The sequence below is a fragment of the Acanthaster planci genome, linkage group LG02, assembly GCF_054643075.1.
Source record: "Acanthaster planci isolate LZ-2023a linkage group LG02, COTS_SCS, whole genome shotgun sequence".
Classification (NCBI taxonomy): domain Eukaryota; kingdom Metazoa; phylum Echinodermata; class Asteroidea; order Valvatida; family Acanthasteridae; genus Acanthaster; species Acanthaster planci.
This window is the reverse complement of record NC_141778.1, coordinates 26,535,250-26,562,154: the sequence shown is the minus strand read 5'-3', so window position 1 is coordinate 26,562,154 and position 26,905 is coordinate 26,535,250. Positions and strand designations below refer to the sequence as shown.

Genomic DNA, 26,905 nt, shown 5'->3' with positions numbered 1-26,905 from the left:
AATTATTTATAAGTATAGTTTATGTTTTAATTTTTTTAATCGCCGCAAAAGCAATAAAGCCTTCCGGGTCGAGACAATTATGCTAAATGGTGCGAGTGGAATCCCAGAGGGTGCAAAGCGAATAGCGCGCTAGAGTAGAATACCATCGAGGTTTAGAGCGAGGGGAGCCAAAAGGGATAAAGGGTGCAAGAGAGGCAACAGGCTGACAGGGAATAAATCTGGATCAAGAAGATTCTAGTTAAAACATTTTATTTCTGAGGAGGTTGAGGGGCCAGCTGGCCAACAACGCTAAAGGGCGCGAGACAGCCGACAGGCAAATGGGCGCGAGGGAGCCTGGAGATGGGGGGGGGTTACAAATTGAAAAATAACGCGTTGGAGCGGAACGCTGAAAATCCCCTACTTGGAGATCTTGACAATGGCAGAACTTTCAACGTCAACAACGAAAGGAAGTCTTCAGAGACGGCTTTTTGACGCCGTTAAGTCAGGATTGCGGGTTTCCCCTGCTTACAAATGAAGCGGAAGAAAGCAGACGGCAAGCAAAACTTTGCAAACTTAAGTTTGGAGAAAACTCCAAGCTGCCTCACGCATTTACACTGAAGGGCTGGAAAGACACTTCAGCCAGCATACCACCAATTGGCGAGGAGAGCATAGCCTAGATCAATATTTGCGGAGACGTAAGTGTTCATTCATATCATCAACGATGGGAAAGATTTTACAGTTGATTTTCCGGTTGCAAACGGAAATCGTCCGAGGCTCCTGGCGGCACAAAAACTTCCGTTCGTGGAAAGGTATTCATCCATAAATATTTTGAAAATATGCAGTTACCTAAGACACTGTACAGTTTTGGGCAGTCATTTGAAAGACAAGTTTCTCCAGTTCCGCAAATAGTTGCCGGTATGGAATTCCATATCTGCCGTCGCCCGTCGTGCGTCGTCCATCGTGCGTCGTGTGTCGCCCGTCGTGCGCCGTCCGTCGTACGTCGCCCATCAAATAGGTTACATAGGAGCTGCAAAAGCCGGGGTTTAACAAATGACAATGTGATGATTCCATTCATTTCAAAGGATCTTTTCCCATAAGGCAAGTACAAATCCCACCTGCAGTACTAGTCCCATAATTAATGCCAATAATGCTAGACTACCCCTGCCCCTTGACAAGAAAATGTCGCCTTTCTGAGAATTCAACCAAGTGTTTTTTGGGGGAAAACATTTTCAGCGGAAATGTTCGGGCCAACTTATCCACAGTTTAATTCTAATTTACATACTGTAAAAACGTGCCGACTTGTTTTCATCAAATTCTAGAAAGAAATCTGCCAACCGATACAGATATTCCATTTTGTCCTCTCAATTTCACCTTGAAATACAGAAATACTAGACAGTGCTGTGGATAACAAACTGTTTATTAAATGTATTGTTAGGGGGCAATTACCACTTGGTTTAAGTTTCAGAAAATGTGATGTGTTGGTTTTTGTGGGTGTGTATGCCATGGTGGATAGACCAATGAGAACAGGTTGTCCTGCATATCAGCATTATTTATGGGGTTACCAAATAACGTTACTGTTTAAAAGACTTCTGTGAGCCAACCTGCAACTAAAGTCATGTCTAATTTGGAGTATACAGCAGATTTCATCATAGGTATACCCGCCCTCAAAATAATGTTGAATCAGTTCGTCTCTTATGAAAACTATTAAGGAATCAAACATTGTAAATAATTTATTATTTACATTCCGTTCTGTGGGATATCGTGCAGGGACAGACAGAAATATTACATAGGCTATAGACCTAAAGTCAGGCTGTTAACGAGTAAAGTTACATCTAGAGTAACTAAGTTATCGAGAAAAACAATCTACCCTAACAAAAGTCTATTTTCATAATTTTTTTATGTAACCAAAAATGATATTATTTCATATACACGTTACTTAACCGATGTCAGGATATTATTTCTTCTTTCAAGTGGAATTCGGCGCAACTGCAAAAACGAATACATGTACATCTTTTAGTTCTATTGCTAAAATGAGAGTCAGGCATGTTGGATCGATCGAACAAGGACATATACATGTGAAACGATCAAGGGTCAAAGTTAAAAATACCACTGCACAATCGTGACCAATAAAACCACGGGCGACGCACGACGGGCGACGCACGACGGGCGACGCACGACGGGCGACGCACGACGGGCGACGCACGACGGGCGACGCACGACGGGCGACGCACGACGGGCGACGCACGACGGGCGACGCACGACGGGCGACGCACGACGGGCGACGCACGACGGGCGACGCACGACGGGCGACGCACGACGGGCGACGCACGACAGGCAACGGCAGATATGGAATTCCATACATTGTTAACCACCAGCTCAGACACCTGGATAGGCCACTGACTAGAATTATTGTTTTTTTCTGAGGATCAAATCCACCTCTTCGTTCCACTTGATATGACAAATACAAATTATAAATAGGCAGGTGCTGCATTCCGGCGACTATTATGAACAGACTGATCTGGAGTCTACACTTGCCCAACTGACATAAGCATTATTCCACAATTTGGGGTCCAAAGTGCGACATTTTTACGCCCGTTAAAAGACTGACCCTGAGTAATTTGACATGAAAAAAATCCTTCAAATGGACTTTAGACTATTTTCATTTGTTTTGCCAGCATATTTGTTGTACTATGCCACTCTTAGAATGTGTTTTTGTCTTACCAAATCATATCTCAGAGGTAAGAGAGACACGATAGATCCCCAATTTATAGAATGACAAAGAAGGTTTAAATTTATGCTTACAGCAGAAATTTAGTGCCTATGCTCGTCAAAAACGTCACCCAGTCTTGTTATTTTTGGGTGGTTCGAGCAACTAAAATCAACGAACTTTTCAAAGACCAAATACAAGATGACTGAGCTGTGAAAGTTTGTCACTTCAATTCAAAGTGGAATGTCTCCCAAGTGACCCATTTTCGGTAAATGTAATAATAATATTTACTACCGAAAATGGTTCACTTGAGAGACATTCCCATAGAAACGTGCACACAATTTTTCAAACTTTACCGTCCCATAATTCAATATTCCCTAATCCGATCTTAACCAAACTTTGCATGTTTTCCTTTCAGATCCGAATCTATCATTTCTCAAAATGTGGACGACCTTGCAATGTCTCCCTAATGACTGATGTCTCCCTAATGTTGAAAAATTTACCACAAAATGTCTCCCAAGTGACCTATTTGGAAATATAATGCTATTTGAATATCAATATAATACAGAATGTTTCAACAAGCATTTTGCAAGAGTGTATTTGAAGAATGTAAAGAAACACTTTTATGTGACTTTTTGGTGACATTAATGGAACATAGTTTACAGAACTGCAACTGTCGTATAACATAACTGAAACATATCAGTATTACGATAATGATCATAACGATGTTATTTAAATTTCAAATTCACTGAGGGGCAGCTGGAAAATTAAATTATTTCCAGAAAAAGACCCCAGTGTTTTTCTTGACCCATTTTTAAATATTGACAAAGACTTGAACATTTTTCATGAAGTGTTTTTAATAATACTGTCCCAACAATCACAATACATCTTCATAACATGAAACATCATTTATACTTATCGAAGCACGTTTCAAAAATATCAGTAAAACATGTTTCATAAATGCTTACTTGTTGATTTTGCTTTTTTTTCACATTTAGCAACAATGCTACTGAGGTTTTGCTCCGGGACTTCTCACTAACACATGCTGTTTTTCGTTGACTTCTGCGCGTTTCCTGAGAGTTTCCGGAGGTACATCACATTGGGCCACTAGGGACAAATCTACGGGACGGGTCTGTACTTCACTGCTACTGTTTCATTTCTATGTTATTGGGAAATTTAAAACCAAAAGCCAGTCCGTCAAATACGCAATCGGTCCTTCTAAGATGGGAGGAGACGCCGTGCGTGAAGTTTTTCATAGAAGGGAAGGGCGACTTCAAGCATCTCTTGTACGACTTGAGGCACCTCCTCTTGACTGATGGTTGTCTGGCAACTGCTGCTGATGAACGAGTGGGTGCTTGCCATCGTGGTAATAAAGGGGTAGTTTTCTCCTGCTTCTGCCATGGCTTTCCGCAGGATCCAATTCTTGGGTATTCCTGGCTCCCAGGTCAGGATAGATTCAGAGAATGGCAGCCCCAAAGCGCGGCAGTACTTCTCCACCATGACTTTGGGCTGTCTCTGGATGTCGTCAGCGTCCACGATCACCAGTGGTTGCTTGAGGTCTCTTTCGACGTAATCCGCAAGCTCTGCAAGCTCCCCGTAGCCGAACCCCTTCTGTGGTAACCAGCCCTGGAAGTCAACTTCGCTCTCTCCAAAAGTCTTTTTCAACACTCGGTAAAATGACATGAAGCTCTTCAGTGGATGGCGGATGAGGAAAGAATGGCGGTAACCGTTGGGGAGAAACTGCAGCCTTTCCGTGACGGCATAAGCTAGGTCTTTAACAAAAACCAAGCTGTGGCCTTCAAATTCGCCCTCCAGCTTCTGTTTAACCCAGGCATGCTTGTAGTCTGGCTCTTCGGGGACCATGCCTGGGGGCAACAGACGTCCCTGGGGACCATAATGCTCTGCCGTGCAAAACGGTTCCAGCCAGGCCAAAGAGCCCTCCGTCATCGACAGACATTTCATAAAGATGGTCGAGAGACAACGAGCAGTTGACCAGCAGAAAATCCGATGCTGCTGCGGTGTCAGATCTGCCATGTTCAACGGTTAAAGGTCGTGATTCAGTCAACGATGATCAAAGATCAGTGGGTAGAAAAAAAGGTGTTCTAATTAGTCTGTTTGGAATAGAAAATAACCCTTTTCCCCATCTCTACGGGTGGGAAAAAAACTTGTCACAAAATTGCTACCCGATTTGTAAGTGTGACGTCACTTTTTTAAACCACGCCCCCTGCACAAAGAGCAACATGGAACCAGAAGTTAACGCGAAACGTTAGTGTTCGTCCATGGTCCAGATAGCCCGTTTTTATACTACGCATGCGCACGTAAAGGACAGTGGGTAAAATTGTGGTAATAAAAAACAGCTGATTTATGTTCATCACACGTAAAGTTGCCGGTGCGCCTGGTTTGAATACAAATGTATCCCATGAAAATCGGCCTCTTTTCAACATTAAAACCACCATGAACTTCCCCTCTATTAAAATACAAAAATGACTTTCAATCCTATTTTTGCTCATCAACTTGTGTTAAAATATTTGTGACTCAAATTGACCAGAGTTAAGCACTTGACTCAATGAGACTATTTAGACAACTCATACCGGTCATATAGGCCGCTAAACATTGTGATATCTCTTTGGCTAGTCTGTATCCTATCGTGTCGGAAGGCCTGAGACTTTTTTGTATTTTATTTTACTGATTTAATCATTCATTTTCGTCAGTGATATAAATATGTATACAAAGCGTTGGCCCTTAATCCAATTAACAAGAGAAAGTCAAATAACAGTGAGTTATGTAATTTATTACGCCTGATTTCTTCGGCCTCCTCTTTCTTAGTCAATTTTGAATCATAACAAAAAAATGACGTCCAAATAACCGTTAATTCAAATCATTTTATCAATACATTCTGTGACGAAATGGAATGATAGTATTTTTGAAACAGTACTAACAGCTGAGCTTATAGGGGTTAGGATTCTTGTACGGGTAACAGAAATTAACTGTCGTTTTTCGAAAAGTGGTGCATGTTAACCCCCAGCTCAGACACCTGGATAGGCCACTGACTAGACTTATTGTTGTTTTTTCTCAGGATCAAATTTACCTCTTCGTTCCACTTGATATGATCAGGGATGGTACGACGAATAAAAATTATATATAGGCAAGAGCGGCATTCCGGCGACTATTGGAACAGACTGATCTGGAGTCTACGCTTGCCCAACTGACATAAGCATTATTCCACAATTTGGGGTCCAAAGTGCGACATTTTTACGTCCGTTAAGAGACTGACCCTGAAATGGACTTTAGACTATTTTTCTTTGTTTGGCCAGTAATTTTGTTGTACTATGCCACTCGTAGAATGTGTTCTTATCTTACCAAATCATATCTCAGAGGTGAGAGAGACACGATAGATCCCCAATTTATAGAATGACAAAGAAGGATGAAGTTTATGTTTGCAGCGGAAATTTATTGCCCATGCGCGTCGAAAACGTCACCCAGTCTGGTTATTTTTGGGTGGTTCGAGCAACGAAATTCAACAAACTTTCAAAGACCAAATACAAGATGACTGAGCTGTGAAATTTGGTCACTTCAATTCAAAGTGAAATTTTGACTTTGAACGGAAGAGTTGTTCGAAACATTAAAATGTGTTTGGAATGATGAAAATTGTGTTTTTTAAACCGTAATTTTCCTTCTAAAAAAGTGGCCAAAAACCTCTTTACATTACTCACCCAACATCGACATTTCCTTGGGAAAAGGACACGTAGGTTCGGTGATGTGATCAATCCTCCTTCCCATCATTCGGACAGTTGTTGGTGCCGCCTCCGCCAACTCACTCTCTCGCCATCGACATTTTTCAACTCGAACGAAATTTCACTCCAAATTTTTCATCACATCAAATCTGTTCTGCTTTCGTATTCGCGTGAAGTATGACCCAAAACTTAAAGAACTTGTGCCTCGAATGGCTGGAACTCGTTTGCTCGTAAGTTCATCAATGCAATCACTAGAAGTCTGCATAATAATACTTATGTTCTAGTCCGGGTAACTTGGACTCTACAAATCGCCTTTTTAAACATTTTTAAAACATACGGAAAAATGTTTAAAAAGGCGATTTGTAGAGTCCAAGTTACTCGGACTGCTTGTAGTCATTGTACAAAGAAAACGTTATAAAGATTTGTGAGACATATGGATCTCATTTTATTACTAGTGTACGTTAGGTCTACTGTCTTAATATTCTCTTTGCCGGAACATAATTTACAGGTGTCATAAATGCCAAAAGTTTTCCCAAACTTTTTGTCGCTCGAGTTCGGAAAATCCCTTTCTCGGCTCTGTCTCCAGGTAGACCGAGATAACCCATGAACGGGAGTTCCCCCTGCCTTTTAAACTAGAGGGCGCGCTGCGCTAATGCGACAACTTTTTAGTCGGGGACTCCGACTATAGAAAACCTTGCATATTGAAGCACCACATTGCAAGTCTGGGGAGTTGTCGCATCCGGTTATGCACGTACATGTACGTACGTATACATGCGACCTCGAAACCCAAACTCATGTTCCTTGCGTCTAAATATTGGTGTGTTTTCCTGAACGTGTTGAAGAACTCGTCAGGATCTGCAAAAATGTTGACTCTTTCTAGCTTGATCTTCGACGCCACCGGTTTTGCACAGCGTCTGGCTTGCAAAAGTGCCTCTTCACATGGTGAGCAGTGAGTTATTGTACTACTAGGCCTAGTTTGCAATTTGACGTTTGACCATGTTGACAGGTCTAGGTGTGAGGTGTAAATTACGCTACGGACTTCCCCACCTGTCATGCCTGTTTAAGTTCTCTCGATGCATGTTCTAACATGTCTGATTGGAAAGAGTTCCATTTTCAGACTCCATTAATTATTCCCAACAGTGCACTATTAGCTGTCAGAAAGCAAAAGCATGTCCAAAAAAGTTCAATTACCAAGTCGTTAACTAGTAACACAGTTTTCAGACCAATCTCATTCATGGGGTTTGCACACAAGGTGTCCTCAGGTGGTGTTTGTATATGGAACTCTTCCCACCTGATACTCATTGTCCTATTTGTTGTTGTAGACTCGGTCTGTGATTTTTTTTTCTAAGAGCCCCCTTCATTTCAGATCAAATGACATGAATGATCAGATACATAAAGCCCTCAAAATCCAATCCCTATTTGTGCTTTTAATTTTTTAATTGGAGTTAGACCAAATGTCAAGATAGGCCCCCTATTAAAATAAAAGGTCTTTGTCTAGGCCCATATGGGAAGCTCTGTTTATTGTTCCAACTTATGCACAGCTTTGTCTTTTTCATGCACCTGTCATTGGGCCACACAGGGATTCAATGTCAAGTTCAAGCTTTCATATGATGTTGTGGAAAATTTGCATATAAGGACATCACTAAATTTTCCAAACAGTGGTGTGTCAGCCATCAGAAAGCAACAACATGTTCTAATAATTCAAATTCAACAGCGAAAATAGTGAAGCATTTACGACTAAAACTTAATATCTTTCTCATTGGGTTTGCACACGGGGTCAAGTGATGATGGGGTCAAGTGATGCCCATAAGGGCCATCCATTATGTACACATGTACTTTAATTATGTACGCACAAAGGGGGGGGGGTTGGTGCTGTTGCGTATGCCACGCATACAGAGGGGGAGGGGTTCAAGCCAGTGAGTACCTCACGTAAACCGAAAATTTGCCTGTAATGAATCTTCATCATATCAATACATTTCCTTATGCAAAGAAATACCGGAATCAGACTTTGCGCGTTGAAATTCAAATACAGTATTCTCCAACATCCACCCCTGTCCATTTATCCTCCCACGCCAATGCCAATTATTAATTTAATAAACCACAACATCACACATGACAAAGACCAGCAGCTTCTTCCGGAATTGTGGAATGCATATGCGTACGGGGGTGGAGCCGCTGCTTACGCCAGGGAGGGAGGGAGCGGGGTCTGAAAAGTTGGCATTTTATGCCTACATGTACGTACTTTATGGACAGCCCCTAAATGGGACTGCTGAAAGATGTTACTTCACTTCCCCTACCAAAATCAGTTTGGAATTGCAAAAGTTTTAAAAATAACTACCCAGTTGTGTTCAGAATTATACAGAGTTGGCTGATTTAAATCACCGATTTAAATCACGGTTTAATTTTTGATGAAAAAGGCAAAAATGTTTCAAGTTTAGAATTCTTTTTTGCTGATTGGAAATGTTTGCAGGTTTTGCACATTTTTAACAACAAACCACCCGTCTACGATCCTTCCAGTAGCCAGTTCCTACTAGTATTAATGAAGTACAATTTGTATGAATGCGCATGTGCTACACACAATCTGGGTGGGCAAGATTTTTTTTGTTCGATTCAATCCACTTGTTTTGATTTAAATCAGCTGTTCGGATTCAGTAAGTGAATTTGATACGAAGGATTTATCATCATGATTTAATTTTACTTCATTTGAATTGCCAATTTCATGTACATCTACCTTTTTACAGGTACACTTTTATTTTATTGAGATTAGAAATGTCAGTCATTGTGCAGTGTAACAAAAACCACTAAATACCCCTGAATGAATGCCCTTAATAAAGTGATTTTTAATCAAGCCTACATGTACATGTAAGTCATTTAACCCCGGAGCCTAGATCACAAACAAAACAAAACTGCTTTTTGCACACTGAACACTGTAAGTAAAATACATGTACCAGCATTTTGTACCTACATGTACATATAGCATGTAAATTACATTTCTCACTCATTAGTCGTTTGATGCATGAATAAGTACCCTGTTAACAAACTTTTGTGAACTCTAGTTTTGACAAAACTTAGTGTTCGGTTTGTGAATTAGCAAGCTCATTTGTCACCTCAATTTTACAGTCTACAATTTCATCAGTAATGGAAATACCGGAATCAAGTGCTTCACAGCCCACTCTACGGATACTTTAAGAACACACATCACTACGATCGTAGTATGGTTTAACATATTAACAGGACACAACTGGGCAGACTTTCTACTATTGGGAGTCTGAACCACATAATTAACTTCACCAGCTTTCGTCATAAACTGGTTTACAGTAGCCCACTCTTCGTTGGTGGGAATATCGGCTGGATGCCATTTTCTCATAAGTACACCTGCTTTAACAAAATACTGTATCCAACACGGACATTCTTAATTTCTTCCACAGAAAAAACATTACCCAACAGTGAGGCAATCCTGGGATCCCTTTTCTGCTCACACAAACTTTCTTGTTTCTTTTTCTCCGATTGCTCAAAACTCTCGTCTCAGGAAGAACTTTTAACCAAAGAATGATCTTTGAGAGTTTCCTTCTTGGGACATAAATGTATCAGATAAAGAAATTCGTTCTGATTCTCAGATTCAGACGCTGCTGAATTTTTAAGTGCCTTTTGCACCAAAGCTCGAGTCTCTACGCAAGACGGATATAACTCTGCCAAATCTGCATCAGCAGCATTATCCTCACAAGTCCTCGGCTTACAGATAACATGAGGAATCAGCAATCACTTGACTACCTGCTAAGTCATTACCCAGCAAGACAGAGACACCCTTAACTGGTAAAGTCGGTCGAACGCCCACCTAAACAATTCCTGTGACCAAATCTGACTTCAAGATAATTTTGTGTAGATTAATATTCATGAAAGTACCCTCAATACCTTGTGCCACAACAGATTCACCTGAAGCAGGTTGATCAGAAAATGGCAAAATATCTTGCAACAATACAGACTGAGTTGCCCCAGTATCACAAAGGATGTTTATCCGCACAGGATCAGATTTTTCAACGAGAGATACGTATCCCTCTGACACAATTGGCAACAGGTTGAGCCTTGCCAACATTATCAACATTTGTAACATGACAAAAAGTGACTCAAAATGACTCCCCGTGAGGAAGTAAGAGCATTAGGTGACGCATCGTTTTCTTTTCTTAGCTTTCAGAACCTGACAGTCACTTATCACATGACCCCTGCGTTTACAATATTTGCAAAAGGGACCATTTGAAGTGGACTGATGGGAGCCAGTATATGGATCAGGTGAAGCTAAGCTTGAAAGGTTCACAGTACTGTGTCCTTTCCTGGGAACAGCCGATGCTTCAGAGTTGCTTTTAGCTGAAGTGACAATTTTTGATTTATAAAATTAGCTTTTGTGCGTCAATGCATAATCATCAGCTAAGGTGGCTGCTTGGAGCAGGGTTCCTGCACCTTTTTCATCGAGGTAGGTCTTAATATCAGCTCCCACACATCTTTTGAATTCTTCGATTAAAATCAACTGTTTCAACTTTTCAAAGTCCTTTTCCACTTTTTTGGACATGCACCATCTTTCAAGATAAACTCCCTTTTCATGAGCAAACTCAACATAGGTTTGATTGTCATGTTTTCTATAATTACGAAACTTCTGTCGATATGCCTCTGGTACCAATTCACATGCTTTGAAAATAGCAGTCTTAACAATGTCATAATTTATACAATCTTCAACTGGAAGTGCACTATAGGCTTCTTGAGCCTTTCCTCTAATAGCACTCTGCAACAAAATTGACCAAAATTCCTAAGGCCAACCTAGGCTTTTTGCAACCCTTTCAAAGTGTTGGAAATACTTATCAACTTCAGATTCATTAAATGGAGGCACCATTTTAACGACAGGTAGAATCAAATTTAGTTGGTTGTAAATCAGAATTGTGCATCTTTTTCATTTCAAGCTCGTTTAACTTCAATTTGTCTTCCATCTCCAACTTTCTCAACTCGATTTCACATTCTCTCTGCTCTTTCTGTTTCTGAATCTCAAGTTCCTTTAATTTCAACTGGTATTTCAAATGCTTCACTTCTGAATCACTGGTTTCAATATGATACAATGTCAAGACACTTCCAGCCGTCCTATCACCATCAATCAATTTTTCTGCAATCAGCAATTTCAGTTCTGCTCTCTTCATGGATTGTTTAGCCTCTATTTTTAGTTGCTTACATGCAAAAAGCAACTGGACCTTCTTCATTGAACCTATCGCTTCACGAGGAGGGTTTTCTGACTCCAACCAGTCTGCCACCTTTTCTATTTTATCTGATGTCAATGCGTTCAACAAGTGAAAATCCAAATTTTCAAACAGGGTGTTTTATAATGGCTACTGAAATTGAATTTTCTGTTTCAATTTTCCCAGTCAACCTCTTCTTTTCTTGGACAAGCCCCCATTTGTTGTCTGTCAACATGCAGCAGGTTTAAAACCTAGTATGCACTTTATCCTTGGTACATGTATATATGTGCATGTACCTGTTGTACATGGCATGTTTCTCACTCATTAGTACGCTGTCCTAATAAATACCCTGTTAATTAACAAATTCTTGTGAACTCTACTTTTGTCAAAACCTAGAGTTCGCTTTAATTCCTGGTTTGCACTTTATCCTTAGTATATGTCTCTGAAGGAAGAGCCTTCTCTGAGGGGACATGGACATCGACTGGTCCATATGTAGGTGTTGTACTGCATGCATTTCACTAATGCGAAGACATGGTGGTTTGTGAATTTATTCAAATTACTTGATATAAACTTTCTTAATTCAAATCCAGATTTGTGTAATTCTGTAACAAAACAAATAGATAAAATGAACCTATTACATGTGCAGCTAATTTGCTTGCTTTTGATTGGACAATTGAGCCAACTTGTCTCCAATTTTAATAAGAATAAAAAAATTGATTTAAATTCTAAAAATCCCATTTTTTGGATTTATTTAAAAAAAATTAAAAATTAACAATCCTGGAATTATATAAATGCTTGGCAAAACCTTCCACTGTAAAACTTTAATCAGAAATTCTTCATGAAATACATGGGAAGGAAGTTCCAGCTTTCTGTGTTAGGGCCTAGACGTTCTTTGCACCGTATTGGTAAATCTTCATGGATAAGCCTACATTTTGCCCATTTTTCTCTGGTTCTACTTAAAATAAATCTGGAAATGACAGATTGTGCCAAGCATTTCTATAATTCTGAACACAACTGCATAGCTGTTTTCAAGGATTTTGGTGTCCCTGGCCAATTCTGGTGGGGGTATTAAAATGGAATCTTTCCGGAACACTTTCCCACTTTGGATTGTTTAGAAAGCACTGTGCATAGAACAAATTAGGCTTGCATCTAATCCAGCCTTCACTTTACACCAACAAACACAGTCGTCAGTGTCATCATTTTTTGGGTTGAAGTTTAATAAAATATTGCTCCAACTTCTACATCATGGTAATATCATTATGTACCACCATTATTTTTTAGTTAATCTGTCAAGGTTTATGACAAATGATAAATCGTAACTGGCTTTTGGAGGCCCACCATATACAATGTACCTGCCAACATGATGGACACATGGTGTACATGTACGTCAGACTGAAGCAAAAAATTGCACAAAAACAATGTGGTACTTCACTACATGACAAAAGTGTGTTTTTTATTCCTTTAAACTGGATCTTATAGATTATGTGATGTGTACATGCCTAAACATTTGATATTTTGGTTAAAACACTTCTAACAAAATTACATTAACGATGGCTGATAAATATGTCTGCTAATACTTGATCACATGATAATGAGGTGGCCTCTTGATTGGCTGAAGTGCATTATTTGCCTCAGCTGATCGTTTTCATTGTACAATACAATACAAGATACAATACATTTTCTATAAATAACAACAATCAAATGGTGCTTTATAAATGTATTACTCATTTTGGCTACAGATGAATTCTTGAAATATTACCTCTACTTACCGTAGTTTCGGGATTTTACCTTTCTTTTTTACCCCTTTTATCATTATGGGGAACAAAATAAGTTCTCCTCCCTCAGGAAATCTTGATTTAAAACTTATTTTTTCCTTTTTATCATATTTTTTGTCTTTCAGCTGACAATTTAGCTCTCAGTGAGAATCTTTCCAAATAAACCCACTGCTTGTGGAAAGTTTTATTCAGAATTCAGAAATGATTTTTTTTCTCTATTTTCCCCAAATTCCAAATCCTTGCCAGTGTATCGAACGTATGAATTACGTAATATGCACTGCTTTAGTCTTACTGAACTCCCCTTAAGGTTATCAGTGATACCTATATGTATTTCATGAAAATTGATCAAGAAATAAGGAATCTTTAAAAATTGCAGCATGCCTTATACTTAGGCCAATTCGGTCTCAATGTCTTATCCATGCAGTGTATGTTTCTTCTATTATAAAAGTCCAGTGCCTTAAAATTAGGCAAAGTTGACATTAGAAATTACAATAATTTACTTGTATTTGGTCACAAGAGATGATCTTGGTGTCATTGGAAAGTTCTTTTCCAGGGCTTTCCAGCAGTATCAGAATTTCATTAAAAATCCATTGACTTTTAAATTTTTGGGTCACATACCAGGTACATACATATCCTATGTTGGGCATGGTCGGATCACCAGCAGCATCGTGCACAATTGTGTTGTGTTATCATTTCCCAGTCAATCTGTGTGAAAGTCTGACTTGACTTCCCTTTTTTGAAGGGATGACCGTGAACTGGTTCTGATTTGATTTTCATTTCGGCTGGCCTGGCAGCTGAACACGTGCTGTGACAGCCCCACTAGTGTACCTAGGATATAAGTTCACTGTATCCTTGGCCACACATCCACGTGCACAAATCTTAGCTAAGTCATACAGCCATGCAAGTAGCCTGCAAAATGGCTGAAATGTTGAGGTTTTAGGTACGTGTACAGGATTTAGTCTGTGATCCTTCCACTTGTGTCAACCAGGCTTATTAGGTCTTTGTAAGCATACATGTACCTTTAATTTCTGAGGAAATTCAAGCCTCTTTCTGGGCTCAATGAGCACATTTACAGAGTTGACTGGGGGCAGCCATGTTAAAATCAATAATCCCAACAATCCAAACATCCCGGCTGGCGCACAGCAACCGGCACAAGTTGTGATACAACAGCTGTGTTTTTGTGAAAACCTCAAATTACTGTGTACACTTACTGGCCTGGCCAACTGACGAGGCTCTTAGGCAGGACCTGGGTGAATCCCCAGTACAAGAAACAACTGTCTTGTTACAACTGGTGCAGTGCATACACTGGCTGTTATTTGTAACTGTCTGTCTGTGTGTCTTCTAATTTTTTTATGGAAACACTCTGTAGAAGCCAACTAAGTGGCTCACAAATGCACAGGAATAAGACAATTGGAGGAGAGAGTAACATCATGTTAAAAGCCTAAAAACTGTATTTGTTTAAATGCGGATTTCACTCACACAGGCCCTGGTTTAGGATCCGAGGCTGAGCAGTTTAACATTGTGACCACCCTGACTGACAGTGGTGATGTCCTGGAGATGGTAAAATCAGTCATCCCACCCCTACAGCGCAGCAAACACAAAGGCCAAGATGGCCGCCTAGCAACCATTGGGGGATGCAAGGAGTACACAGGAGCACCGTTTTTTGCAGCCATGGCGGCACTGAAAACTGTGAGTTGACAAAATTTCTCACACCTTGGATTTCTCCAGCCCTTGATACAGACAGTTATTTTAATCCTCTCAGATGTTGAACTTTTGGCTTTCTTTTCTCTTAAGACACCTTTTCTTCGCTCAGTTTTGTCCATAACCTTAACTCACTCGACATTTTGGCAGAAAGCTTTCTAAATCTTTGAGAATCAGCACTGTGCAGGAAAACAATAGAACATTCTTTGCACTGTTCATGGAGTGCTACTTTGGGTTGTACATCAAGCCTCATATATACTGCTCACACCAGTACATGTACATGTAAAGTGTTAGAGTCTTGTCACTGCAGTGCCAAATCCTTTTGTCTCCATGAGGTGTTAGTATCTGGAGGGTGGGAATGGTTTGTGTTGAAAAAAACGAAGAAGTTGTATCTGCATTGTGGAGGAACACGAGATGGTGTGTTTTTACTTAGGAATGATGTCCCTTTGCTGGGAAAACACTGCGTGAATACACAGGTTCAGGAGCGTTTGGCATGGGACATGCTGAGCATGTGTAACCAATTGTTTGCTGAAATGTAGGGTCGTCACTTGTGTGCCGTCTTCCAAGTTTCAATCTTTCCAACTTGCTCCTCCCTTCTGTACCCCTGAGCATGGGCTCCTTGTCAGAGGGGAGAGTGTGTTGTCTGATGTAGCCCTACTACCCGTTATCAGAAACAGATGAAGGTCAGGACGTTATGTACAAAGTCATGAAATGTGATCCTCCAAGCAGAAATAGAACCTTTTCTCATTCATTTGTTTTCATGAACTACATCTATATGTAACTAGTCAACGAGTCACGCTGTTTGTTTGTGAGCAAACAGAGAAAAGTATTGTGTCCAAAAAAAAAAAAAAAAGGAGAAAATATTGTAATGGAAAAAAATGTGAACAATGCCCAAAATGTCTCCAGAATCATTGCCCGCAGTATGTAGAACATTTACATGCATCTGCTACAGTGTTGACTTGTGTCAGAAATCGGTTCTTTTTTTTCACCCACAGGGCTGCGATCTCTCACATGTGTTCTGCGCGCAGGAAGCCGCACCAGTTATCAAGTCTTACTCACCAGAACTTATTGTACATCCAGTGTTGTAAGTGTAACTTAAATTGAAATAGAAATTTGAGTGAAGAAAACAAATTATTTGTTTGTTGGTGTGGTGCTCTTTTAGACTTCTCTTTTACGAGGAATATGCCATGGATTTTCAGCATTGGAGAACTTTGGAAGATGGAGGAAGATTCTATTCTCTCTCTTAAGTAAGAACCTGCAGAGAGTTGGAGTTGATTGTCCCCTTCATAGGCTTAAATAAGACTCCATCCTGAGAGCTTCCAAAATTTCTCAGTACCGTAGGTTGTTCTCTGACTGTGCCGTCCAATTGTGATTATCCTGTCTGAGCAGCTGAAGGGGGAAATGAAATTTCCTTTTCTTTTACATGCCCAGTACATGTAGCTGACAGAGGAGTTACTGTCGCTGAAGTTCTGCTGTGTTGGCGCAGGAAGAGTGGGAATATTTAGCGCCCTGAAAAGAAAAACAAGGAAATGAAGTAGAACATGTGAAGAACAGATATTATGTCAGGGTCCACATAATGAAAACAGTTTTCTTTTAAATCCGATTTTAGTTTGCTATTCACCTAAGGAACAAATTGCAACATGTATACGTGTACATCAAAATATAAAGAGATGCAGAATGCATCGTGGAACAGTCCCTTATGATATGTAGCCATATGAAAATTTTTTGGGCTGACGCCTGATTGAGTTGTCAATGTGGGGCCAGGTGAACAAATGCTCTGGCTTGTGTTGTGTGTGGTGTATTTTGACTTACATCTATTGAAAGACGAATTGTAAAAAAAAAAAGTTAAACATAAAAGAAACTCATCAAATTGAAGTTCAGCTTCAAGAATTGTTGTATCAATGTACAGTGTGTATCAAAATAAACGCAACCAGATTTCTGTTCAAGTTTGTGAGAATTATGTTAACTTTACATCAAAGTGAGCAGTAGCACCTTAAAGCCACATATCTCCTCTTTCCAATGATATGATATTTATTCATACACGGTCATGGATGGCCGAATAATTTGTGGTGACCGAGTACGCTCCCACCCAAAATTTAACGGTAGTTCAAGACCCATTTCGAGCATGATTTTCTGACCGTGATCCTCCACCCAGAAGCACGACTTGCTGTAACTTTTTTTCTTTGGGGCTATCTCAAGATCAAAGTGTTCATTACCCCTCCTACTGACATTGCAACTCTACGACAAAGAATCATCGATGAGTTTGATGTTCTACGACACCAGGACCCAATGATTCCCAGGGCTGTGTGTGAGATGGAGAAACGAGCTAATCTGTGTGTGGAAAGGAATAGGGGCCATGTTGAGGGGCATGGGATGTAATGTTTACAGAAAGATATCCTGAAGAAGGCAATTTTAAGTTGTGATTATTCATTTCATTATTCCGTATTGTCAAGTTAATTTCTGATAAGATGCCATTGTTATCGTGGACTTGGTCCCAAGCCCACTTTTTCCCATTGCCCAAAAAGAATGATTAGTCGGCCATCCATGACCGTGTGTGAATAAATAACATATCATTGGAAAGAGGAGATATGTGGCTTTAAGGTGCTACTGCTCACTTTGATGTAAAGTTAACACAATGTTCACAAACTTGAACAGAATTCTGGTTGTGTTTATTTTGATGCACACCATATAACCCCCCTGAAAGGCATCTCATACGAATATTTTCAGAGTGTTTGGACGCTGTTTTGCTTCAATGTTTTTTAATGACATCACACATGGCTCTTTCAGGACTATCTGTGTCTTGACGTCTTGCTTGCCGTAAAAAGTGATTGTTGCGACCGTATGGAAACCAGGCTTCACTGTGTGTGTCTTTTATTTACAGAGATTGTGATGATGCTGTAGAGCAAACGTGTGCCTGGCTGCCTCGCATGCACACCGTCATCATAGGGCCGGGGTTGGGCCGCAACGAAACACTCTTAAAAAATGTGCTGGTAAGAAGTGCCCCTCATTTGTCTCTGTCAACCCCCTGCTGCCCCCTTCCTGTATTGTGTAGGCAGGTCTTACAGCTGCAAAGCCTAGTTTTCGCATGGTCGTGACAAATGCCGTCAGTATACAAAATGTGTCAATATGCAGTCACAGGAGAGATGGTTTGTTGCGTCAAATAAGTAACAAATTGGCATCCATCACTCCAACAATTTTTGTGTGAAATGCCATTTCTTGGGTGGTTGTGCCATTTCTTTTAGCTAAAATGCTACGTTTACTTCATTTTGATGTCTTTCATCGATGGTCAGCTATTCTGTTGACAATTGGAATTAGGTTTTGAAGTTATAGGAAGAAAATGGGCCCATTACATTGTGCTTAAAGCCAGAGGGACATCATTATGCGCCTGTCATGCCAACATGCACATTTTGATGGCCTTACTCTAATGACTTGATGTAGACAATATGCAAGGTTGATTATGGCTGACGGTCTTCATTCATGTCAGTGTCAGTCTCAAACCTGTTTCTACTCAGTAAGTTTTGATTTCTGATTGTTTGTGACAGTTCACTGATTCTCATTGCATCTTGACCCCTCTGGAGTCCTCTAAAAGCCTCCACAAAGCTGGAAGAACCCACTGGCACATTATTTGTATTTCACTTTCAGGGGCATGCTATGTGAAGCAATTGAATGGCTAGGCTGTGCCTCCTTCGGTCCAAAACCTCCAGCATTTTTAAGGATTTAGGATCTGCTTTAATAGTTTGGCAGCAAGATAAGGCTTGGCATGCTTTGACAGAAAAACGATGGCCCTTTGGTGGGAACTCACAACATATCCACAAAGATTCATGTGTGTTTGGTCCAGGCCATGCTGATCAGGCACGAACAAGGTTTGATAGTATGGTATCCGCATTTGCTCTAAGCACCAACATCAAACAAGTTCGACCAACTTGTCACTTTTCCAGTGAGGGGGTGCTTCAAGTCAGGGCATATGTGACCCGCTCTGTAAAATTAAGTCACCAGCCTCCAGAGCTACTTCTGAGTTTTACTTTGTATTGGATTGAGGAATTTGAGCTCTTTCTTTTGATTTGTCACTCAGTTTGGTAGAATGAAAATGGACGTTGTGTAGATGTTAAAATGTTGAGGATTCCTGTTGCTAATACACTGTGCAAGATTCTTTCAAAGGCCTTCAACTCAAAAGTGGCTCTGGAGACATGTGACTCATTTTCACAGAGCGGGTCACATATAGGGTTAAGAAAATCCCATTGAATCAGTTTTACCTATTTGAGAACAGCATAACTGAGACAAATGCTTAAAGAGTATAAAGTTGGTTTGTAATGGATAACTTGGAACTGCTTCCATTGACAGGCTGTTATTGACAGAGCCAAAGATTTGAACATTCCAATGGTGATAGATGCAGTAAGTACTTCATTTGTTTAAGATACTTTTTCAGCGGAAAATTCTGCATAAATACTTATGACAACATCAACATATTTACACAGTATGATGCTAATTTATTTAGTTAATGTCATTCTGTTACCAACCTCATTAACATTCACATGAGCAAAGTAGAATATTTTTGAAAAATTCAAAATGTAACTTATAATTTGTGTTACAACCAGGTCTCTTACCTATAAAGTATTCACACAACACCTCTTTTTACGAGTGTCAAAATTATATTCTATTGTTTTAGAATTACCCATGAATAAGTGTTTATATCTTACTCAGGATGCTGTGTCAGAATTGTCCGAACACCCAGAGGCCATTCAGAACTACACCAAGGCGATTCTCACCCCAAATGTTGTAGAATTTAACCGCCTCTACAGAAATGTGGTGAGTGGACTCAAAACCAGTCCTTGGATTGATTGTCCTTAACACTGGGCTAAATGTCCATTTGACTCAAAGTTGGTCTCTACACGGAGGAGTGATTCAAATATTTTGACTGATTGTTTCAGTTTGTGGTTTGGTGGTTGATGAGGAAGCGGTGTTTTGCATGTTGAGCGTGCCGGTCTTTATTCATCTAAATACCCAAGAGTGTGACTTGTTAATGGGATGATGCTCTGAATGTGCATCTATTGAGGTCCTTTCCTTTCTCCCCCCCCCAGGTCGGACATGAAGCGGATCCCAGAGAGCCAGTTGGTAACACCATGAGACTGAGCCAAAAACTGGGCAATGTGACCGTCGTCATGAAGGGAGAGAATGACATCATATCCAATGGGATCAATGGTGAGTTATCGATTCAGTAATACCATAACATGGGTTTGACAGCAGACCCTTGGTCTAACGAGAATGAGCAATTTGTCTTTGCTTCAGCTTCAGGCTTCTGTTTAGTGAATTTCAATTCCCCGTGCTGGTAACTGTTGGCCCACTTTCATGACGCTGCGTAGCAGTTAGCAGAAATGTCCTGCTTACTGTAATAGAAAATTTTGATAAACGTAAGCACTATTTCGTGTCAGTGCTTGGCATGGTTGCGTGCATGTAGAAAGTTCCATTGTTTTGTCACGAAGCTAAGCAAATTTTTCCTCTGAGGTAAGTGTGCCTTTTGCCACACTTACTGCTTACAGTCTTCATGAAATACACGGAGCCTCTGTTATGCTGTTTAATTTGAGCCCTGCTGGCCAGAATAGGTTTGTTTTCAGCTTGTGACACATTGAACTGTGTAACTTGAGACCAAAGCAGGAAGCTGTTTTGTTTGGTTCCAACAGCAAACATTTGAAACTCATAGTGGAGTCTGAGGATGCAGCCAAAGAGGAAGCTGAAATTAAAAATTTGTTGCCATGGTACCTGGTGGGTAGATATCTTATTCCAGTCATTTAATCTGGAGACTGTGCAGGAAGTGAACTTGTGGCCTTTTTATATTCCTTGCAAGAGCCAATGAAGGATATGTCACATGCCTTCATGTATATTCTACTGTCCTGAAGTTAAGGATAAGCAGAGGGAATGTGGAGTGCTTCATGGAGTGCCCATATTTGAGCTAACTATATGTATAAAAATACATCTATTTGAAGACGAAATTTGTTGAAAATTCACCAGTACTTTGCCAAACGGCCTTCACAAAAATTGTGTGAAGCCAGCTCTAGTAGACACAATGTGCACGCCAGTATGCTTTTGCACACAATGAGAGTGGTCAGTGCGTATAGTACTTTGGTTGTTATGGTTATCGTTCTTTGTTCCCTGAATAAGATAGCTAAAATAACAATTGTCATGTGACTAACTCTAGGCCAATCAAGATACATGTATACAGAATCTATGGGTGAGGTGTTATAACATGGAATATGCACAGTTCTTAATAAAATATACTCAAAAGTAAGTGTTCAGGAAAGAAGTGCACCTGTGTGTGGAACGTGGCCTTGTATTTAAGAGTTATTTTTTTTCTGACACAAAATTCTTGTTTGAACCTTCATACATCCTCCCAATCCAGTACTCAGCAGGAATATTTCCTTGTTTTTGGCACAGTCTTTGCTTTGAAACTTTGTAGGGGAAGTTGCAACAGTAGGAGTGGTTCTACATTCTATCCTGACACACCTCCTGGCAGATTTGTTAGGGTCTCAGGGTAATATGAATACAGTTATCAGTAATGTATTATTTTCTATTCGATTACTTCAGTGCTAGTATGTTGTGGTGATGGAAGCAGCAGACGGTGTGGTGGACAGGGTGATATACTGGCAGGGACAATGGGCACCTTTACCTTCTGGGCCCACAAGGCACATGCAGATCCTGACAAAGAACCCAAGTGAGTGAGACAGATTTTTCCAAGCCATTTTTAACGAGTCGTTGTCGCAGGTCACAAGTTTCAACAACGGGTCTGAAGGACTTTAAGACTTAGTCATGGTCTCAAATAAACAGTCAAGTCAGTTGTGGCTAAAACTTGAAGAGCCAGTAAACAATTGAACAAGTAACCTGCAAAGGAGAGCGAGGCGTGCGGGTGATTGTGTCAACCTGAGCGTGTTGTGTCCTAGCAAAGAATGTACATTCTGATGAAAACTGGTTGCACATGCTCCCCACTGAAGTCGTGTGAACATACTTGCACTTATTAAGTTCAGTCCTTTCTTTGCACAAATGCTGCATCTCTTGTTTGTATATGGGACTCATGGGGCTTTAATATCGTCTTCTTTGTTTTCATCGATGAAAGTGAAAAGTTGGCTACCATTGAATTAATTTAATTTACTTTACTTTATTTGGGTGAACTTCATATTCCCCCACACTTTCAAGTTAACTTGGTGTTGACAAGAAGTTAATGAGCAACAGCACAAACTCCTTCAGTGCATGATTACCTTAATGTCACTTTCAGTAAAAATCATGCAATCACTCTTCTAGTGTCTTGAGTTTCAAGCCAAATGTTCGAGCACACATGAGGATCCCATGATGCGAGCCACGTACACATAGAAATCTCATTGAATGAGTGACTTTAACAGTAGTTGTAATATTGGAAATTTGTGATAGTAACATGGGAGGTGTGCAGTAACACTTTGTGAAATCTGTTTTGTGGGTGAATGATGAGGTTCGGAAGAGAACTTGTGGACTCAACATGTTGGACAGTAGTGCACAGCCCCTTGATGGGAAAATTTTCCATTGTTAAATCTGATTGCTTGTTTGTGGGAAGCATATTTTTCTTGTGTTGTTGCATTTCAAAAAGGGTCCTGTTTGCACTTAAAAACACACAAAGGAAATTGTTTTAAGTGACTCTTTGCTCCTCATAATGGGTCACTAAATTCAAGATTAATGAACAAAGAAATGTAGAGTTCACCTGAACTTAACGTTTTGCACATATTTTTTCCTTTAGTCAAACACTGGAAAAGGGCACTAGATTACAGGCTTGGGCTAAGTCAGGGGCAGTCAATATGATCCCAAGAAACACTGTTTTGATCCCCATTTATGGTATTTGAATTTGCAGTGAGTTTCTGAAGCACTTCCAGCCCACCCTCTGCGCAGCCTACGCCGGCTGCCTGCTGACCAAACGCTGCTCCACGCTGGCCTTCCGGAAGCACAAGAGGAGCACCACGACTTCTGACATGATGTCAGAGGTCGGCCAAGCATTCAGCTTGCTGTTTGACGAATGACGTATGCACAGCGGCTGACCCGAGAGACTAGTCTGGCAGCGCGATCGAGAATCATTTCTGCAGTGGTGCTGCATGGGCCAAGTTTAGGCATGAACTATAGTTGGACCAAAGGTCAGTTACGTTTTAGCAGTGCACACAAACCATACAGCTAACCATATGACCCCAAATAAACTATGTTGCATTATCTCAACGTCAATCACATTTTGCTATTTGCTGCAACTCTTGCAGCATTCGTGGTCAATGACGTCTCACACAGTTGTTTTCATAGGTTCCCTTTGTACTGAGAAATGAAATAGGCCATTGGTAACCAGCATTATGGCCATACTTCATGGCCTGGTTCCAACTGATTGAAGAGATGGTCGCAACCACCTATCATTTGGGCAGCTTTGGTCGAATCTCAGTTAACTACCAGTTATATTCTTCACTGAAACTAGCCTGTGTATGTTCACGCTCAGTCAGTGCGTATGCATTCAATGCCTCTTCCACATTTATGGTATTTACAAGAAGTTCCAGAACATGTGCAACATTCTTGCGTGTTATGCCACTGCAGTGATGGTGTCTCCAAGGACTGGTCTATTGAATTAAGTGTACAAGAGGTAAAGGGCACTTTTTTCAGTGTCATATTTTTTTAGAAACCATTAAACACTTGTTGGTCCGTAAACATTTCAAATGCATTATTACATGGCTGCGAGAAAGTAAACTTGCAAAGTTTATCATTGTATGAAAAGGCCATATGTACATGTAGGAACTCTTGTCCAGGATGCATGCATTTCTGTAGAAGAGACCGTAGAATAAAGCATGCAATTTTTGAAAGTCAATGTTTGAGAAACACTTGTAAATGAACTGCCATAAATCTAAGTTAAGCAACAGATTAGTGTCGTGCATTGCACCTTATGTTTCCTGGACCTTCTGTATCAGGATGATTTGACCTTCTGCTTTTCTGGCAGAATCCTCAGTTTATACCATTATATCATTATAATATAATTATGACACAGTCTATAGAACTTTATATTTGTCTTGTCAAAACTGCCATTGTCAAGTCTGTGTATGGTAAGATTTACATGTATTTCAATGTAGATTTGTACCCCCCAACATATGGAACCCATGGGTTCACAGTAGTACGGAGCACCACTAAGTTTTTGCCTCAAAGTAGCCACTTCACAGCTTCATACATGCACATGTAGCCCATCTTGGCAGATGGTATCCTACTATACATTATTGCTGCATTGTATTATTTGGAGACTTGCACATAGCTCAGCACACACAATTCTCTCGGAGATATTGACCGAATTCCCATAATACACTGTAGAACTGTTCTGCTAAGCATTTCCTTAGCTTTGGGATATTCTGGAAATATGCTCGGTGGCCATCTGGAGCCAATTTAATGGAGTTGCTTAGCTCAGAAATGTGCAAAGCACTGAAAATATTTACTTAGCAGAAACTGGTTACTAGCTAAAAGTTTGTGTGTTATGTATATTCATTATTGTTTGTGAGTAGTTCCCTGCTGAATATAGATTTGTCTGAATGATGTTATCTGCTTTTTAGTGTCTCCATGAAATTGGGCTCCGCCTACATGCATGGTCTCATGCCTGCTGGTGAGTGACTGCCTCAAGAACTTTACAGTTTGATATACAGTTCTGATGAGCAGCTCAGCTGGTCAAGTGCCAGTGTTTTGTAAAACTTGAACTCAGTGACAAATAAACTGAGATACAAGACTGCACACACATCATGACACCTACATTGTAACAAAGGCTTGTGAGGCTAGGATCCCATATGGCGAGAAAGAGACTGGATTTTGTAGGGTCCCAATTTCATATAACACCGGCAGGGTATTCTGTATTCAAAGGCTTGACTCCTGCCTCTGAGAAGATCAATTTGTCAATCACAAATACTTTGAAATGGGAACAAGTCAATTTTCTGTGAATTGCAATTTTTTTGTCCAAAAAAAAATCCTGTCTGTGAAAGTAAACTTCTTGAAATGGAATGATCTGAATCTGAACTGTATCACTGAGGAGTCACTTTCCAAATTGTGTTTTATGGGAACTTCTTGTACTTCGTCTGGCAAATACGGAAGTATTCAGAATATTTCATTGAAGAATTAAGATATAGGTAGTGAGCCAGTCATTTTAAATTTCTTCTGTGGCGATGCTCATTTGTATAAATCCAGGGTCAAATCAACTTACTTGGCAATATTCACTATTTACTGGTTGCAAAATATTTTTGAAGTTTGTGAACAGTATGTGCAGATATGTACATATACATACTGGTACATTCAGCACATGCAAGCCTGTGCACTGCCTTTTCCTGTTTCCTCTGTGAATTCATTTTTCTTCCTTTTTGTACTTGTTTTGACAGATCAAAGAGATTGTAGTGTGTTTTACGTGTGAAGTCAATACTGAAGAAAAAGTCCAGATTGGAAAGAAAATTGAAAAACGATTTCTACTGTCAGGACTGTTATTGAAATTATTTAAGAAGCAGATTGTCATGCAAATTATCATGACAAGAAAAAGACGTGTCCATTAAGATGGTTTTAATGAACTTAGATGACTATCTTTTACATTATTCAGATGAGTGCATGTTCGTTATTTTATTTAAATGCCTTGATCTTGTTGCATGTAAAACGTGTTTACTTATGGAATTTGTCTTTATCCTCACCTGAATGTAATAGAGACAATTCTCTGAAACGGGAGACTGCTTCTTGTACCTTGACCCAAGCGTCTGTGTTTGTTAGGATAGTGGAAAGGAGTGATGGTCCCTTTCAAACTTTGACATAATGTTACATGAAAATTGATATATAATGCATGTATTATGCATTTTGTATGGAAACAGTGTAAAACTTTAAAAGTACTTTGACTGAGGACATGCCAAAAATGTATCTGAGCAATACTGCTCTGTTTTATAAAGTTATGACACTGCATGGAAGGCTACTTGTCTAAAATTTGAACTCAGTTTACCATAAAATGATCTTTTTACTGTCATGAGTGATTTGGAAACTGTTATAAATAACTGCACAATAAAGTTAATATATTCTTTCCAAACTTCCTGAAAACCGTTTTCCATTCGTCAGTTATGTAGAGAGACCAGGACCGGTTACGACCAAAACGAGATACAGCAACCATCTTTGCAACCATCAGTGATTGAAGTCCAAATCATGAGACGTTACACACTGTCCTCTTCTGTCCGGCAGCGAGACACGAGCATCTCATAGCTGTAAGGAAATTATCATCAGAAAGTTATTGAACAGATCATCAATGCAGGACTTGCGCGCAGGACTTGCGCAGGACTTGCGGGGAGGCATGTGACAAGTGGCGGATAACAGGATGGGGACAGTTAAAGGCAACGGGAAGCTGATAATAGAAACAAGTCTGAGACAGCGAAACAGATTGTACAATTTACGCATAAAAGGGAAAGTACAGCCTAAATCATAATTAACTGCAAGAGTGGGGTATCATATCTGTCTGTGGTTTTATTAAAAGCACTGAATAAGCTATGTACTTGCACATGAACTATCATCTAACTTGATTATTAGTGCATGTATTGCCTGTAATCTGAAAAGATCCCTGAAGAAAAAAATTCTTGATTTTACAAAAAGCAAACAAATCGCTGGCTATGCCGCCTGCTTGAGCGCAATGTGATTTGAGCGAAATAACAGCGACAGCACCTGAAAATATTGCCAACTTGTTTATAGGAGTGGTTGTTAGGTTGGTTGGCCGCGTTTGATCCAGCAGGATAACGCGGTCCGCACATTGACCGGCTTCTG

At 40.1% G+C, this 26,905-nt stretch overlaps 2 protein-coding genes across 2 annotated transcripts; one reads left to right on the top strand and one right to left on the bottom strand.

The window, feature by feature from the left end:
* Nucleotides 1–232: 232 nt before the first annotated feature.
* On the bottom strand, nt 233–5,179 carry LOC147800076 (uncharacterized). Its single transcript, XM_087133729.1, has one exon. The coding sequence runs from the start codon at nt 4,718–4,720 to the stop codon at nt 3,905–3,907; it is 816 nt and encodes a 271-aa protein (XP_086989855.1). The 5' UTR covers nt 4,721–5,179; the 3' UTR covers nt 233–3,904.
* A 1,977-nt stretch (nt 5,180–7,156) lies between these two features.
* naxd (NAD(P)HX dehydratase) lies at nt 7,157–26,194 on the top strand. Its single transcript, XM_022228813.2, has 9 exons — nt 7,157–7,362; nt 14,895–15,100; nt 16,108–16,196; nt 17,994–18,102; nt 19,454–19,504; nt 19,814–19,918; nt 20,191–20,311; nt 21,692–21,818; nt 22,980–26,194. Exons 1-9 carry the CDS (start codon nt 7,176–7,178, stop codon nt 23,143–23,145), a joined length of 1,161 nt encoding a protein of 386 aa, XP_022084505.2. The 5' UTR covers nt 7,157–7,175; the 3' UTR covers nt 23,146–26,194.
* Nucleotides 26,195–26,905: the final 711 nt, after the last annotated feature.

Excerpts from the sequence above, each read along its gene's own strand:
- naxd (XM_022228813.2), top strand. The coding sequence starts at position 7,176 with ATGTACGTACGTATACATGCGACCTCGAAACCCAAACTCATGTTCCTT. Across the intron at positions 19,919-20,190 it reads ACCGCCTCTACAGAAATGTG|GTCGGACATGAAGCGGATCC; the intron begins GTGAGTGGACTC and ends TCCCCCCCCCAG. Across the intron at positions 20,312-21,691 it reads CATATCCAATGGGATCAATG|TGCTAGTATGTTGTGGTGAT; the intron begins GTGAGTTATCGA and ends CGATTACTTCAG.
- LOC147800076 (XM_087133729.1), bottom strand. The coding sequence starts at position 4,720 with ATGGCAGATCTGACACCGCAGCAGCATCGGATTTTCTGCTGGTCAACT.